The sequence below is a fragment of the Phaethon aethereus genome (assembly GCF_964289735.1).
Source record: "Phaethon aethereus genome assembly, chromosome: 15".
Lineage (NCBI taxonomy): Eukaryota > Metazoa > Chordata > Aves > Phaethontiformes > Phaethontidae > Phaethon > Phaethon aethereus.
The window spans coordinates 11,963,798-11,979,895 of record NC_138591.1 but is presented as its reverse complement, the minus strand read 5'-3'; the positions used below and the strand labels follow the sequence as shown (position 1 = coordinate 11,979,895).

Sequence of the window (16,098 nt, the reverse complement as noted above, 5' to 3'; positions counted from 1 at the left end):
GCATTTGCCATTGCTGAACTTCATGATGTCCCCAACAGCTCATTTTTCCAGTCTGACTAGGTCCATCTCAGCAGCAGCCCTGCCCTCCAGTTTATCAACCACTCCCCCCAATTTGGTATCACCCACAAACTTGCTGAGAGGTCACTCTATCCCATCATCCTGATCATTACATCAGCCATTTCAAGTTGATGTAACCTATATAAAAGAAAGCAAGTCAAACATCCTTCCAGAGATATGCTACAGATTTCAAATTTTGTTTTACAAAAATGCAAGAGTTGCATTGCTATGTCTTTTCTTCTTGAGATAGAAAATGAAAAGTAGCCCGATGTTTCACAAGAAGCAGGCGCTGGGTCTTTTTGTGTCTGTGTGCAAATGCTGACATGTAGAACTTGACTTAAGAGTGTAAAAGAAATTTTCTGGAAGGCAGAGATGACTGTCAAAACCTAAGAGCTAAGGAAGCCAGAAATTATTCAGAGTCCTTCCCCAGAATCTTCCAGTCTGTGGCTTTGCTCAAAGACAGACGATATGTTTCCATATAGTAAGCAGGGACAGAGGCACATCAGTATATACATGGTATTCCAAGAACATACTTGCAATCTTGTTACTTGCCTGGGTGATTGTATGCACAGGATGGACTTTGTGCTAGTAGCCATTATACTTAAGGAGCAGGGGGTAGAATCTGGAACAGAATAAAACAAAACCAAAAGAGACAGCTGAAAAAAGAAAACTGTAGGAGTAATTTAGCTTCTCTGCATACATTATAACTGTAAACCAGTTTCAAAAACATTTATGTAATAACAACCTTTCCAGCACAGAACTCTCTGTTATGGGCAGCTATGCACCAGCACAGCATTTCTGCAGAATGGACAGAATAACATCGCTGCCAAAGGGCATATAAAGGTCAACGCTACAAACATGGTTCCCAAAATTCTCTCAGAACATATTGTGCTACTCATAGGCTTACTATTACCAAAGACATTACAAGTTATACTATAGGCTGGTATAGTCTTAAATCAAAGTTGGATTTTGTTCTGTATGCTAGAAATAGATTTGAGATAATACCAAGTACATTGGAAAGTACTATAAAATGGCGTAACAGAATGTTTTCTCATCTTCCACATGGAGCTTGTCTCTCCAAACTATGCTTTATAACTTTCATAGTTTTTGGAACAACATCCCCATCAACATGAGCCAAAGGAGACATTGGTAAACAGGAAGCATTCATTGCGAAAAGGAGCTACGAGAAGATGAAAGGACATGAAAGAGAAGAAAACCAGCCAAACCTCTAAAAATGGTAACAAGGGCACTGAATGTTTCCAAACAAATACTTGAATAAGTAAGGCTGTTGGGTTTTTTATGACAACAACATTGATAAAGAAGTTGATTGTGTACTACTTGGACATTCAGTATATGAAAGAACGTGCGCTTGTAAGGGATATATTCCAGGCCAAACCTGTGTCCCAATCCAATGTTTAAGAAAATGTGGGTAACTTCAGGACATTTGCCAAATATAGCCATCAAGTAAATACAGTCAGCTGAGGCAGCTCTTCAGTTCCATTTATTCTGATACCTTCACAGTGTGGCATGTGTTTTCTTTCCTTGTTTTGCTCCAGGAGGCACTGCCACAGAAGAACCTAATTTAGGACTTAAGCTGGGATGCAGAACACCAAGGTGCAGTTCCCCAGCTCTGCCCCAGCCATCATATAACACCTTGAGCAAATCACCCTGCCTCCATTCTCATCTCTAACAATGGGAAAATAATTTATTTCACTATTCTTTATTAGTTCATTAATTCAGTGGAACAGCAAATATATCATATAGCTTAATTGTCACATACTTAATGCAGTAGGATCTTAATTTTGTAGGACTTTGCTTAGATACCCACAGACCCTAATATTTCTATATGCATCATTACTACAGATCTTCATAACAGCTAAACATGGAGTATATATAAATTTGACCAAGGTAGGTGGTCAATGCTTTTTCATTTCTCAGTAAAAATAACTGCTCATACTAAATAAAAAGTGTTAATGGAACCAACGTCTTCTATTACTAAAAAAATACAGCTTTGCAGCTGTTTAGTCAGCAGTAAATACACTGTTACACCACTCTCAATCACTACCTTCACCTGCTCACAGTGAAATGGATAGCTTGCACTTACGTTAACCACATTTTAGACCATTCTAGCACTTCCCATCAACATTTTAACATTTTGGAGTAATACAGTCTATCATCTTCCTACATGTACAGAATCACAGACACTGAGAAACCAGGCTTTTACAACTAACTTAACAAGTTTGCCTATAACATTGTTATGCTGTGAGAATGTTCCTCAGTACAACTATGTGTCTCAACTATATTTATCTATTCCTCATATTTAAAACAAACTTAAAGCAACCATTGAGCACATGCAACCTTCTATGAGAAAGTATATTTGAAAAGCAAATGCTTCTCCGTGCCCCTGCACAGCTCTGGTTGACAGAAAGTATTCATCAGTAAGAAGGAAGATGTCTTTTGTCACATACGACTTATGCCAGTTACCAAATGCTTCAGGTAGAAGAAAAGGAACACTACAAAAAGCAAATATGACAGGACTGCACTGCCACAGAAGTTTTTACATAAAAATTTAAAGGAAATTTTAAATCTCATTTTAAAAAAAACAGAACACTGTCATTGTAATCCATATTAACTTCCAATCTGCTACTAGTATATTTTCTTAGCCATATGCCATGGCAATTAACTGGAAAACCTAACTCCCCCTCAAGAAAACTATTTCATTCTATCAGATTTCTGCCCCCCCCCCCAATTCCACTAGATGTTCTCCTTTGAACTTTTACTACAACTCATAGGAAATTGAACTCCTCACTTCATCGCTTCATATAGTTTTTGTTCAGATGTAGTCTGAACATCTCAGTCTCACTTGATTTTTGAATGGTTTTGAGATTACTTTCCTTCCTTCCTCCAGAGAAAAACGTATCAACTGCACTAGCCCAACATGAAGTGCACTAACACATTGCATCAGTCTGCTGAAGAATAAACATGAAATGTAACTCATGTTGCTCCCCTGGATACTGTTTTCATTGTCATATCCAATGGTATGCTGGATGGGATACTGTTCAACTGGAAGTTGAAGTAAACGGCGGTTGAACACTATTAAAACGTTCTAATAGGTGTGACTTATTGACCGGAAGAGTCAGTAAACAAATGCAGTATAAGTGACAGTATGAAAATAGAGTAACAGTAATTAGCGATGTGACTCCATGAGTAATAGGAAAATTGCTTTGACCCACTTGATGGCAGTAGCAACAAAACCTTAAAAAAAAATAACTAAAAATTCTGTCCCAAATAGGTGGGTTTTCTGTTATGACTTGTACATTACTAAGACTTCTCGGGATCATTGGCAACATTTACAGTTGCCACATACCTATTTCGCTAGTATTCTAGTCCATCTCTTTTGGGAAACAGTGGTAGCTGTGGCCCACTATATTCCTAACACCCGAAAGAAAGGGACAGAAAGGCTAGCTGGCAGCGCGTCACAGCACCTTGTATCAGAAGCTACTTGGTGCCGGTCAGCTGGAAGTTGCAGTCACACAGCAAGTCCCCAACAACTTCCGTCCCTTTGCAGAATACAAGCTCTCGAGATGGAAACCCTTCTTTCTTCTGGTTTGTCAGGTTCACGCCATGATCCCTTCTCCTTGTTCAAGCACAGCGCATGGTTTGGACTGGGCTAACATGCCATTTCGGGTGTGCTGCAGGTAGTTGCACAAAGGCGTATCAGGTGTACAAAGGCATATCAATATCTTGCCTTAAATTGATGTGCTTCCACGTGTATCCCACGCTACCCTAACTTCAGCGCCAACGCAAACATTTCATAGCACATGGATTACTGAGAGCATAACAAAAACAAATCCGCTCTGCCTGTGCATGCTTTTTGTCTTTTGGAATCAGACCACATTCGATTGCTTACTTCTGATTAAAGAGGAATGATATAATGCAGAAATCGGAGCATTTTAATGCAGAAGTAGAATTATCCTTCAGTATGCACATGAAAAACATTTTATTTCTTTGATGAAAATACCATTCACTACAAAAAAACCACTACCAGCTCCTCTCCAATAGTAAGATGACATGACCAAGAACAACTTCTTGGTAAGTTCTGTAAAAAAACTTTGGTTTTATCCATATATAATGCCAAAAAAAAAAAAAAAGAACAAAACGAAACACACACAAAAAAATCAATACCCAAAATTTCAGGGGTCCTGATTGCTTGAAGAACTGACAGGAAATGCACTGGTTCCAGTGCAACAGTAAAAGGTCTGACAAAATACTTGGAAGGTATGAGCGAGGAAAAAAAATCACATAAAAGCGAGCGGAATTGGCTGTGTGTTGAGCGGGCAATGAAACTGTGATTGCAATATGACATCTAGCTGTAGGTTTCACAAAATAATACAAGAGTTGGAAAGGGAATGGAAAAGATACATGAAGATTACCCAATGTACAAAAAAATACTCAGTGTAAGACTCTATTTTGGTTGAGGGAAAGTTAAAATGTTGTTTTGATCAAGCTACAGATACCCATAACCAGTTTAGGAGTTGGTGGTTCTTCTGTCCTCCGAGAAAAGTAGCAACTGGGAGGCAAATTCAGACTACGGGGACAGCACGTGTGTTCAGTGCTGGTTACAATTAACCACTGGAATAACTTCGAACACAGTTCACTTAACTCTTAGTTAAGACTGCCGTCTTAACTCTTCAGATCTAGATTAAGCTGTCTAGGAAGTGCTGTAAATCGAAGAGCAATTTAACTGCCAGGGCAGGAGGGTCCCGCAGGAGGAGCGGGGTTGAGGCCGGGGCCTGCAGGCGGCCCGGCGGGAGGGCGGCCCGGCGGGAGGGCGCCCCTGTGCCTGCGGGACGCGCCGCGGCCGAGTGGCAGCTCCCAGCTCTCCCCAGCCCCTCCCTTCTGGCCAGATGGACGGCAGAGCGCGGTCCTCGGCCCGGCTGCGGGGCAGCTGGCTCGGGGCACAAGGCAGCCTTTTATAGCCGGCACGCAGCCGCGCGGGCTCACACCCACGCTCCCCGCTCCCGGAGCCAGCCGCCTCTGCCAGGAGCCCGCACCCCGCCTGCCCCCGCCGCGCCGCACATGGGACCCCGCCGCCCGCCGCCGCCGCTGCTGCCGCTGGTGCTGCTGCTGCTGCCGGCCGGTGAGTGGAGGGGCTCAGCCTGCGGCTGCCCCTGAGCGACGGGGCTCGGAGGCGCCCGGGGGAGGCGGGAGGAGCGGGGAAAGGAAGGAGCCTCAGGAGAAACGATCGTGGCAAGGGAATACCTGCACGCGTGGGAAAGAAGTGCTTTGAGAGACTGTCCGAGGCGCCGGGGCACAGCCGGGTGTCGCTGGCCCAGACGGGCAGCCCCGCGGTGGCGGCGGGCGGCTGCAGCTGCGCCCACTGCGCGTCCCGTTCTCCGCTTTCCGCTGCAGCGCGCCGGTTTGGCTGGCGGGTCTCGCATCGTTTTTTTAAAGGTCATCGGTGATGTGCAAGTGCGTTAAAAGGTCCCGCATTTAAAAATCAGACTGCGGATTGCATGCCTAGTAATCACCTTTCTTTCTATAAAGCCAATACATTGAGCCACGCTCTTCTTGTGGCTACTAGAGAGGCGACTAGAGCGCGCCAGCTCAGAGCACCGAAGTTGCAAAGCAGTTCAAAAGCTATGAACTGCTAGAACTGAGATTGCCTGCAAGACCGTACCTGGGTTATTCTGAAAGAATGAGTCAGTCTTTATGAATAAGTTATGTGAGAATGTAATTAAAGGACCCCTGCCTCATACCTGAGCATAGCCGACTACTCAGTTTGCAAGTATTTAATTATTTTTGTCTCCTATGTCCTATTTATTAGCAGTATTAAAGACCAGTTGTAATAATTTCCTCATAGGTTTTCTGAGGTATTCATCAGTATAGTATCTGAATGTACTTACTTCTGTCACACTTCTGTGAAACTATACTATCATCCCTCTTTTTCAGATAGGTAGGTGGTCTGACAAAAAAAAGCCTCCACTAATTTTAGGTTCCCGTGGTGACACATTAGAACTGGATTTTACCTATGACTACTTAAAATTATGTGCAACTTCAACTACTCAAAGCCTGGCTCTCACTGAGTATTGCAGTAGTTTGGTACTCCAGCCTCAGGATATTCAGCAGGCTGGGAGCATGCTATTAGTAAACATCAATAGGCATTGTTTTAAAGTGATTAAACTAACCTCATGCTGAATCTTTGAGACAGCTGGAAGGACAATATCCAGTTTTCCAGAATAGAGTTCAGTTGCCTTAATGAAGAGATTTTGTCTTCTTGCAATTTTTTTTTTGTACATTCCTACACAGCTTGCAAATTCACCAAACCAAATCTTGCAAATAGAAGGATTCTGAGGATGAGAGCTTCAATTCATTCTTATAACAGATTCTGTGCACAGAATGAAGCAGGGCCTGGGGTGGGGGGAGAAGGCAATCGCGTGATTAAAGACCATAAGGTAAGGTGCTTGCATAATGGGGCCAACTTAAGGTCCCACCAAGCTCACTGCCCCAATTCTACTTCCTGACCTCAGCATGCCCCTATTATTCCTTCTGCATTTTGATCATCCTCCAGACTTCATCCTTTGTATGGCACAAACCTCAGCAAGAACATTAAGGAGAGCAATGAAAGACTTTTTCACGGCTTCTGCCAGCCTAGAGTGGTCATTACAGAGAGCCTGCCTTTGGTCCGAAAGCTCTGAGTCAGGCATCACAGTCACTCATTCCATAGGCAGTGAGGAGGAAGGGAAATGCAATTTACCTGTTTCTCAATGCTTGGTCCACAGTATCAGAACTGGCAAATTTATCCTTTCAAAATATTTACGTGTGACCACAGTTGGTGGAGGTAGCACATCAGTAGTCTGGGCAACAAGATGAGGTGAAAAAGGGCATTCCTGATGGCTTACGAAACAACAGAAAAAATCTAAGGAAAAAAAAACCCAAAACCGTTTCTATAATGCATACAGTTCAAAGGTTTCTACTTCTGGCAAGATCTTGGAGATGCATCAGAAAGTCTGCTTATTCCCAAGTTTCAAGTTCTGAGCTACTGGAGCACTATGACTGTACAAAGAAAATATCACCATAGGAAATCTTACACATATTTAGCATCAAAAAATGTTTCTGTAGCCTCAGTTTTTGAAAAAATGGCTTAAAATGTCTTTTAAAATCCACAAAACATCATAGACTGTATTAGATGGTAACGATTAATGTAGTTACGCATCATAATTATGCAAAGCTGTGCATCTCAATAAAAATATAATTATTTTTGCAGATACATAATTATTATGTTTGCATTGGGCCCATCGCAAAGAGTTAAATTTTGTGGGAAATATGACCTTTCAACAAAAAATTCATGTGTTTCTAAAAAGTGGGGTTTTTTCCTCTATGCATATGGAGTTTTAAGGGACTGGGTTTTAAATATTAATGTAAGCTATTCAGAAAACTAGGGAAAAAGAAGAGTAGGAAGGTATAGTGGAAAACATCTTGCAAAGACATAATAATGTACAGCATTTAGCACAATCTGAACTCTCAGGAGCTTGTACAGGCAACAAACCAAGACAGTATGATGAAGTTCAAACTCTCCAACCATGGCAGGGCTCCAATTTGGGCAACAGGAATTGCAATTTTAAAATCACGCACAACACAAATATAATGTGATTACTTACTGTTACTTTCTCTCAGGCCGTCTTTAGCGTTTACTTAATTTCAGTCTTCAGAAAGTCACCTCATGGCTTTTGATCTCTCTGGCTTAGTCATTACAATCACAGAGACAACTGTATAGATTTGTTTGGGTTTTTTTTCTTTCCTCATCTGCTATTTTATGGTACTTAAAGTAGCCTTAGGATTGGTATGGCGCTGGTTTCCATTCAACCTTTATTTTTTAAGCAGCTACATCACATACAGTTAAATCTGAGTTTGCTGATGGACTAATGTCTTGTAAGGTTTTTTTTTCTCTCCAAAATATCCGTCTTTAAAGTTTTCTGTCACGAATGAGAACAGTTGAAACTTTAACAAGGTTCCTATTATGCAATAAACACTGGAATTAAATATTACAAGAATTGTAAAAGCCATAACAAGACTCGACTCAAATTGTCTAACTGTAAATTATTTTTTTACACCTAGTTGTACTTACTTCCTGTGCCCTTGAGATACCAAAACAATATGATTTGACTTTTTCAATCACATTATAAAGCAATGAAATTAAAATAAATGCAGTCTGATTTCCCCCTTTTTTCCTACCCACAATATTGTGTTTGAGAGAGCTGCACACAATCTGCAGGACAAAAACCAAACTAGACAGAGGGATGACACTACCCTTTCAGGAATGCATAATCAAACCTATAGGAATACTCTTGTCCATCAAGATAAATGCAAAGTCTTCATAAAAAGAAACAAAATCACACAGAAGATTTTAAAAACATACCTTAATCAGGAAACATTTGGAAATACGCAGAATGTCACAAGGCAGGAGGGAAAAGATCTGGGAGTAGTCGCCAGACAGAAAAGTACTAAATACTCTCTTAGGCAGCCTAGCTATTTTCGTAAGTATTAGCTACAAACAGTCTTTCTAAGCCTTTTTGTTCTATTCTCACATACAAACCAATTTTATTTCTTAATGAAGTGATTTCATGAGGTGTTTAAATTCCTTTGTTTCATGAAATTGCAAGTGCTGGAGATCACCAGCATCCCACGCATTTCAAGTTACTCATCTGTGCTGGGAACAATATTTTTCGGCAGATCTTCCATTAACTGATTCTAGTTAATCATGATCTATTATAATAGATTAGTCTATTAGCTAGTCTATTATAATAGATTATATGATTATACAGATTATATACAAACTGTTTTATCATATAGTTATTCTATGGGAAAATAAATATCAAAGCCTTCAATGACAAAGTCTAAATATTTTTTCTGCTGTCTCTCTCACAGATATTATAAGTTATTAAATGTTAATGTCTTTCCCAATCTATATCCAGTACTGGGAGTTAAGGTTTATAAACTGTTCTCCTCATATTAAAAAAAAAAAAATTATTAAGTTTAATTAGTAAGACAACTCTAATCAGCAGCTTTCCACTAATTTGTTTTGTACTCAACCAACTTCTTAGAACTTGCTGCAAATAGCTTGGAGACAGCACTGGAAGGAAATGCTGCCCATTACCATGAAGGGTCTTTGATGAGTTAGCTCAACCTGAAGGACGACATGAAGCCCCCAAAAAAGTCATCTAGTGTCTCAACATTTATCTGCTGCCCAAGACCTACTGCTTTAGTACTGACACGGGTCAGTTAAAATAGGGTTTCTAAATACAGCCTTGTTCTGGAGAAATAATGGTGACAATCCCTTAAACGACAACAAAAGCCAAACAAAATGAAACTGAAAAAAAAAAAGCAATGCTTCTAATTTCCCTGGAAATGACTCCAAGCACCTGCCCATTTCCCTGCTCTACACCCACCTCACCACCTGTGCCAGTTATTCGGCTTCTTTGTCTAAAAGACGAGGAGAACCAGAGCCCCATCATAGAGGACATATTTGTTCATAAAGCATTACATTCTACAAAACATCATCGGCAAAATTGCATGTTATGGTAAGGAGAAAATATGGCAACACTTAGGGCATCTAATCTTGGCAGACTAGTGGACCTAGACCACAGAACACATGCTAGTCCTTGCCAGTTTTAAGACTGGAAATGACTGAACTCTGCCATTGTGTGCTGCCTTGATGAGAGGAAACCACTGCAGCTATTCAGAATGTTGTTCAGTATTCTGCTCACTATAGATTGCTTGCCCCAGTCCCTTCATACCCCAGTATGGCCCCAAAGTGTCAAAAAGAAAAGTATTTTTCAAGTACTGACATTCATAATCAGAGTTTAAAAAAAAAATGAAAACTGTTTTGTATCTGCATGTTCGATTCAACAAAAAAATAAAGTTTTTCTTCCACAGTTTATAAAGGCACTTTTGGGGAAGCCCATTTCAGAAATCGAAGAGGAATTCTTGAATTAGCTGGAGCCATCAGATGTACTACAGGACGATCGCCTTTTGCCTACCTACGTTATGGATGCTACTGTGGTCTGGGAGGAAGAGGATGGCCCAAGGACAGAGTAGACTGGTAAGAGTAACTATTTATCGGAGTAATTAAATGCTGAACATATACAGACATCCAAGTAAAAGGACTAAAATATGAATTAGGCCTATTTAACATCAGTGAGGGAACTGAGTTTAAACACAGCTCAGACTGCTAAGAAACTCTGAAATATTAAAATTGTGTTACTGTAGTTCTATGTGAGTCCTACTTGCCTTTAACTCAAACTCTCATTGCATTAATACTGGATTCCCAGCATAACTGAGTTGTTTTGTTTTTGCTGTTTGGCCAAGAGCTGAAGAACTATAGTACTATAGTCTTCTTGGAGAAGCTTTAAAGCTCAAACATTCAAGCTATCTACAAAAAACAAACAAACAATTGCAATGGGTAGTAGAAGCAAAAGCTTTTTCATCCATCCCATTTTATTAGTATTCAAAATAATACATAGAAAATTATGCAAAATTCAACTTATTGAAAAATAACTTTTGAATAAAGTTAATTATGAATTGTTACTAAAATAATTTTTAAAAATAGACCTTTGTATTTAGTACTAATCTCAGCATATTGACTACCATCAATTGGATTTATAATTGAACATTAGCTGACAGGAAGGTGATTTTCTGGTTACAGTAGTTAAAGAAAGGTTTTATATTTTCAAGTTTATCATCATAATGATACATTCCCCTACCATATGTAGCATCTCAAATTGTGTCTTATCAGACAGATACATTGTAAATTGAAAAGAAAACAAATGTCTGATACTCACATTTAGGGTTGAATATAGGGGAAGTTTGAATTTTTTTTTTCTTGGCATAAAGATTCTAGTCATGATTAGACCTAAAACTTTTCAAATCTTTGCCTATGTATTTCAAGTTTTTGGATGTGTAATCTCTTATTTTAAAGACCATTTTGTAGAATGTAGTTGCTACTTTAGTGACTGGGAACAGATACAAAAAGAAGGGACTCTTACTAGTTCTGGTCATCTGTATATCTAAAGATCATGACGAAGAATCCGCAGTTTTCCAGTCTTTCATTGTAGGCCATTTTTTCCACTTTGTAGAAGTCGCACAGTAGCAAGAAGCTGCTTCTTCACAAAACATGGTTAGCTATTTGTGATTTGGGTTTTAATAGCTACGGAATGTTAAGAACAAACCAGAAGTGAGTGTACTTGCTCTACTGCACCTGAACAAAATCACAAATTGCACCAATTGAATGTAGAGACAAACGTTGTTACCAAGTTTGATTTCTTGAAGTTTTGAGCTACATTGTGGGCTGCTTACACTCAGAATTATGCCTGAAAACAACGTTAAGTGAAAATACAGAAATACTTAATCTGAAGTAAGAACACTTGTAATGGAATTATTCAAATAAGTTACTGCAATTTAGATTTTTGCCTGCCACTTACATACTTTCAAATGGAGACAATCATATATTGCTTTTATGAGATAAAATATAAATTCTTTAAGCATCTATTTTTATTTAAAATGCTTGAAAGGACTAAAGTAATTCTAAAAATTTTTGTAAACACAGGAAGATGTAGTGCATTATGGCAAAAGAAGCCGTATTTCCTGGTTTATTTACCTTAGTACTGCTACAAAGACTCAATAGAATTATTTTTAATTTATTTCTGTGCATGAAATGGATGTATTGAGCTACTTCATGGGCATGTGCTGTTCAACTGTTACGTACCGCAGGATCTTCAAATGGCGATTCATTTGGAATTACCAAGTAATTATTTAATAAGCATAGGAAAAAGCAGTAATTGCAAGTGAGAGCTCACAGCATTAACTTTTTCTACTGCAGACACAAATTCCTCAGGCAATCTAAACACCATCTAAACACCATGTGCCTACTGTAATATGATGGTTTCAGGCTACCAGGAGGAAACAAAGAGCTTGTCAATACACCCTGTTCTGCACAGAGTCAAAAAAGGAGTATAGTTAGTTTGCAGCAAAAACTTAAAAGTGATCTAATTTCAGGTCGTTGTTAGCTCCCCTACTTGCTGTTCTGGGCTTTCAATGACTCTAACACCAGAAGAGTAATTCTTTTTTTAAACATTAAAATATGGCATTAATACTTACCTGTACTGTTCAGTTCCACAATGTGATAGAAAGTCTATGAATTCATTGTCCCAATTGTGACAAGAACAATTTTGAAATCATCACTTTGGGCAATTTTCCAAATTTCCTCATGATACTGAGCAGTTTTAGCAGTTTTAGTTATATTATGGCATTAAACAGCACCCGTGCCTATTCATTACTGAACATCTCACCTGCTCTCAGCTTTTCTGCCACCAGTTAAGGACTTTGCTATAAGATGAAATTTATGATAGTATGCTACAGCCTAACAAATCTTCTTGTCCCTTCCCTGTTAGTAGCTGTTACAATAGCATCAGTAACTGGTAGAAAAACACGTCATTCATTATCTGACAGACTATTCTGGCATTTAATTTCTTCTTGGAAGGCACGAGGAGAGAGGCATACCCACATAAGAGTTTATCGTGTTTAAAACTGAGAATGCGTTAAAGATTCCTTGTATTTTCATCTGAAAGGAAGCTAAACTAGATCAATGTGTATTGGACATTTTCATCATCATGGATTACATGAAAGAGTAATAATTACTTCCAGGTGATCTATTACCTGGTTTTGATTCCTGAGCAGGTACCTGTTTATACATTCACGTACGTTGACTGTTTTATTATTTCACAGCCTGTAGAAACACGCTGATAAAAACCACCCAGATTATGTGACCGTAAATCACCACCGTATGAATTAAGGCCAGCCCATTTCTGTTACTCTCAGGTGCTGCTTTAACCATGACTGCTGCTATGGTAAGGCAGAACAAGCAGGTTGTCACCCAAAGATAGAAAGTTACCACTGGGAATGCGAAGACAACACTGCTGTGTGTGGTGAGTGAACAGTTCTAGTTGGGTTTTTTTGGGTTTGGTGTTGGGTTTTTTTTGCTTGGTTTTTTACTTCTACTTATTGTCTCATTGACTTCATAGAAAGACTTTTCTTCATTAACTGTAAAATTCTTACTTTACCATCCTTCCTTTTGTGACTTTTTTTGCCAGCGTAAGCTTGTGCCTCCAAAAAGCACAGCTATGCCAACCAACTGAATGCAGTTTCTTCTTCTTAATCCCCACCTACTGACATGCATAAGCAAACAAAATTCCTATCTACAAAGCTTCTATTGCCCTTTCAGAAAACACCAAAAAAACCCCTCTTTTTACTTGGCATTTACATATGTTGAAGAACCCATGTTATGCTACTCCCTTCAGGTCTCAAACTGGAGAGCCACTACAAACAGGAGGCAAGAAAATTACATCTTTTTAAATAGGAACCTTCCTATACTTAGCAGAAAATAATTCACGTCATTTGTAAGTTTATGATGGACAAGTTTTTGGCATACTTACCACTGATGGGTTGCACAGCCCACTGCTAGTGGCTGCAATTTATGAATGAATTTTCAATTACAACTTACAATTTCAAACACTGAGGTAATAAAATATTTGATTAGTATGTTTATTTATGGAAGTAACGTGTCCACAAGCCATAAAATGTCAATTTGAAAATATTTACATTAGTGTACAATTACTACAGATGGCTGACCACATCCTGATAAATTTTATTCAATTGCTCTGAAATATGAATGTATATACTTGCTGTAGTATAAAAGAGAAGGACAAAGAGACCTCAAAGAAACAAGACAAAAATTGTTTGACAGGAAAAAGCAGCATTTCTTTTATATTATTTGTTCTCAACTCCCACCATTTTAGCAAATATTTTCCAATACACTTCAAAGGCTTTTTGAAACTCACAAGCCCCCAAAATTTGCAGGGTTTTTTCTTATTGTTGTTAGGCTTGGGGGGTGGGAGATGTTTGTCTTTTTTTGGTCGGGTTGTTGTTGTGTTTGGTTTGTGTGTTGTTTGGGGGTTTTGTTTGTTTGTCCTAAATCAGATGCTAGGTCAGTTACTTTGTATGCAATTTTATGCTACCACCTAGAATACAAATCAGCTTGAGAACTGGTTATTATTTGCATCACAAAAAAGCAGACCCTTACATAAACTTGTTTATAACAATGAGTTTCTGACTACCGTAGTTTAAAGGCGACATAGTAGGCCAGAGAAAACACAAAACCCTCTCATAACTCAACTTAGAATTTGCCTGACCTGAAATCAAATGAAAGTTTTTGACGCTATTTTCTTTCCTACTTTTCATTCAACCTTTATTTTGCCCAAGTGTCTACCTCATGCAGAATCTCTACTTGCTAATTTCCTCCTCTGCTCCAGAAGTACTAAACATCTTCTGTCTCAAACTATCTAATTAATTGTCAAGTTACAGTCCTTGTAACTTTGTCAAGAAACAAAGCTGAAATAAAGTCCCTCGCGTACCATGGAGAAGATTAAGTTTGGAGCAATAATAAGAGAAGGAATAATTCTTCTCAGTTAATGTTTAGGGGTTTTTAATCTTAGCATGTTGTTTATGCTACTTATGCTATTGAGTAGTTCTTAGGGTAGCTAGCTGCAGCATCCACATATATACACACACACACACACACACACACACACACACATATATAAAAAACACTTCCATCTCATAGCAGAATTTGAGTTCATTTGCAAAAACTGAACAATTTGTTGTTGAACAATTGTTGTTGAATTGAACAATTGTTCTGCTCCTAGACAAATCAAGCAGAGATTCGGCTAAGCTTTCAAAATGTTAAATACTCAGACAAAATATAACCAAGGATTCTTCAGTTTACAGACAGTTGTAGAGAGAAAAAACCACACATTTCTGGGTTGGCACAATAAAACCAAAATATATTGCTGTAGGAGAAAATGTTCATGCCAAGAAGAAACGTTCACGCCAAGAAATCTGTTAAGTTACAACACTACAATTATAAAACAAATATGGCCAGACATGTATTTTATCATGCTTAAACACATTTACCTAACTTCTTACTGAATGCCTTAATAAAAAAAGGTGGGTGATTTGAGCTGTACATGGAACATGTTTGCTTCCCTTATTTCACATATATAATTTTAATGCTACATCCTCGAGTAGATTAAAGCATGTATGAAATGGAAAGTATCTTCCCAAACGCAAGATTCACGAGAGCAACAGGGCAGGCAGGGAGGGTCACATACCACCTTCTAAAGAGGATTCAGGTAAGAGTTCCTTTCTTAAAGAAAGAGGAGTATTTAAGTCTTCATCAAATCACTGTATTTTCACCTGCCAAGATAGTTCCACTGATTACCAATTATGGCTAAACCAAACCATGCTTGTATATTCTCTGTTGCCAAGATGTCCTAGCAGGGAGCCCTGTCTAAAGAGCACGAAAGAACTGTAAGTCTTACTAAAGCTCAGTACGGTTCCTATTGCACTTGAAATATGAGCCATTAATATGGCAAGTATGGAACATGAGGTAGCAATTCTTGGTATTCCATTTGGTATTTTTAATTTCTTCAGGCTAACATCAAACTTACTATGTTTTCTTTCAGAATCACTAGAAGACAAATGTCAAAAAATGGCATGTGAATGTGACCGTGAAGCTGCCAAATGTTTTTCTAAAGCTCCCTATCATACAAAATACCTTTTGTGGCCAGACTTTATGTGTGGTGAGATTCAGCCTTTGTGTAGGTATTAGATCTACGATATCAGCCTTTATGAAAACTCCATATATATTTAAATCTAAAATGACTTTTCGTTTTGTCACCGTTGCCCTTTCTTGATCCCCCTTCCTGCCACCTCACCCTCTCCACTCTAGAATGGCCAAAGTAAATATTTATCTTCTTATTTATCTTCTACAGAGCAGGGACTAAAAGCAAGTTCATTAGTTCTGTATAAGCTTTTATTGACTAAATAGGAATTTAAGTTTAATCAGATTAAGGAGTAGCTGACTTAAAATTAATTTTGGTTATATAGTTTCACAGATTTTTCAGATTCATAGAATCATACACTCTA

At 38.7% G+C, this 16,098-nt stretch overlaps 1 protein-coding gene across 1 annotated transcript; it reads left to right on the top strand.

The window, feature by feature from the left end:
* Positions 1–5,136: 5,136 nt before the first annotated feature.
* Positions 5,137–15,781, top strand: PLA2G10 (phospholipase A2 group X; the record flags this gene model as incomplete). The annotated part of the gene is made up of 4 exons (XM_082006662.1): positions 5,137–5,197; positions 9,994–10,159; positions 12,934–13,040; positions 15,636–15,781. 4 exons carry the CDS (start codon positions 5,137–5,139, stop codon positions 15,779–15,781), a joined length of 480 nt encoding a protein of 159 aa, XP_081862788.1.
* Between the last annotated feature and the right edge of the window lie 317 nt (positions 15,782–16,098).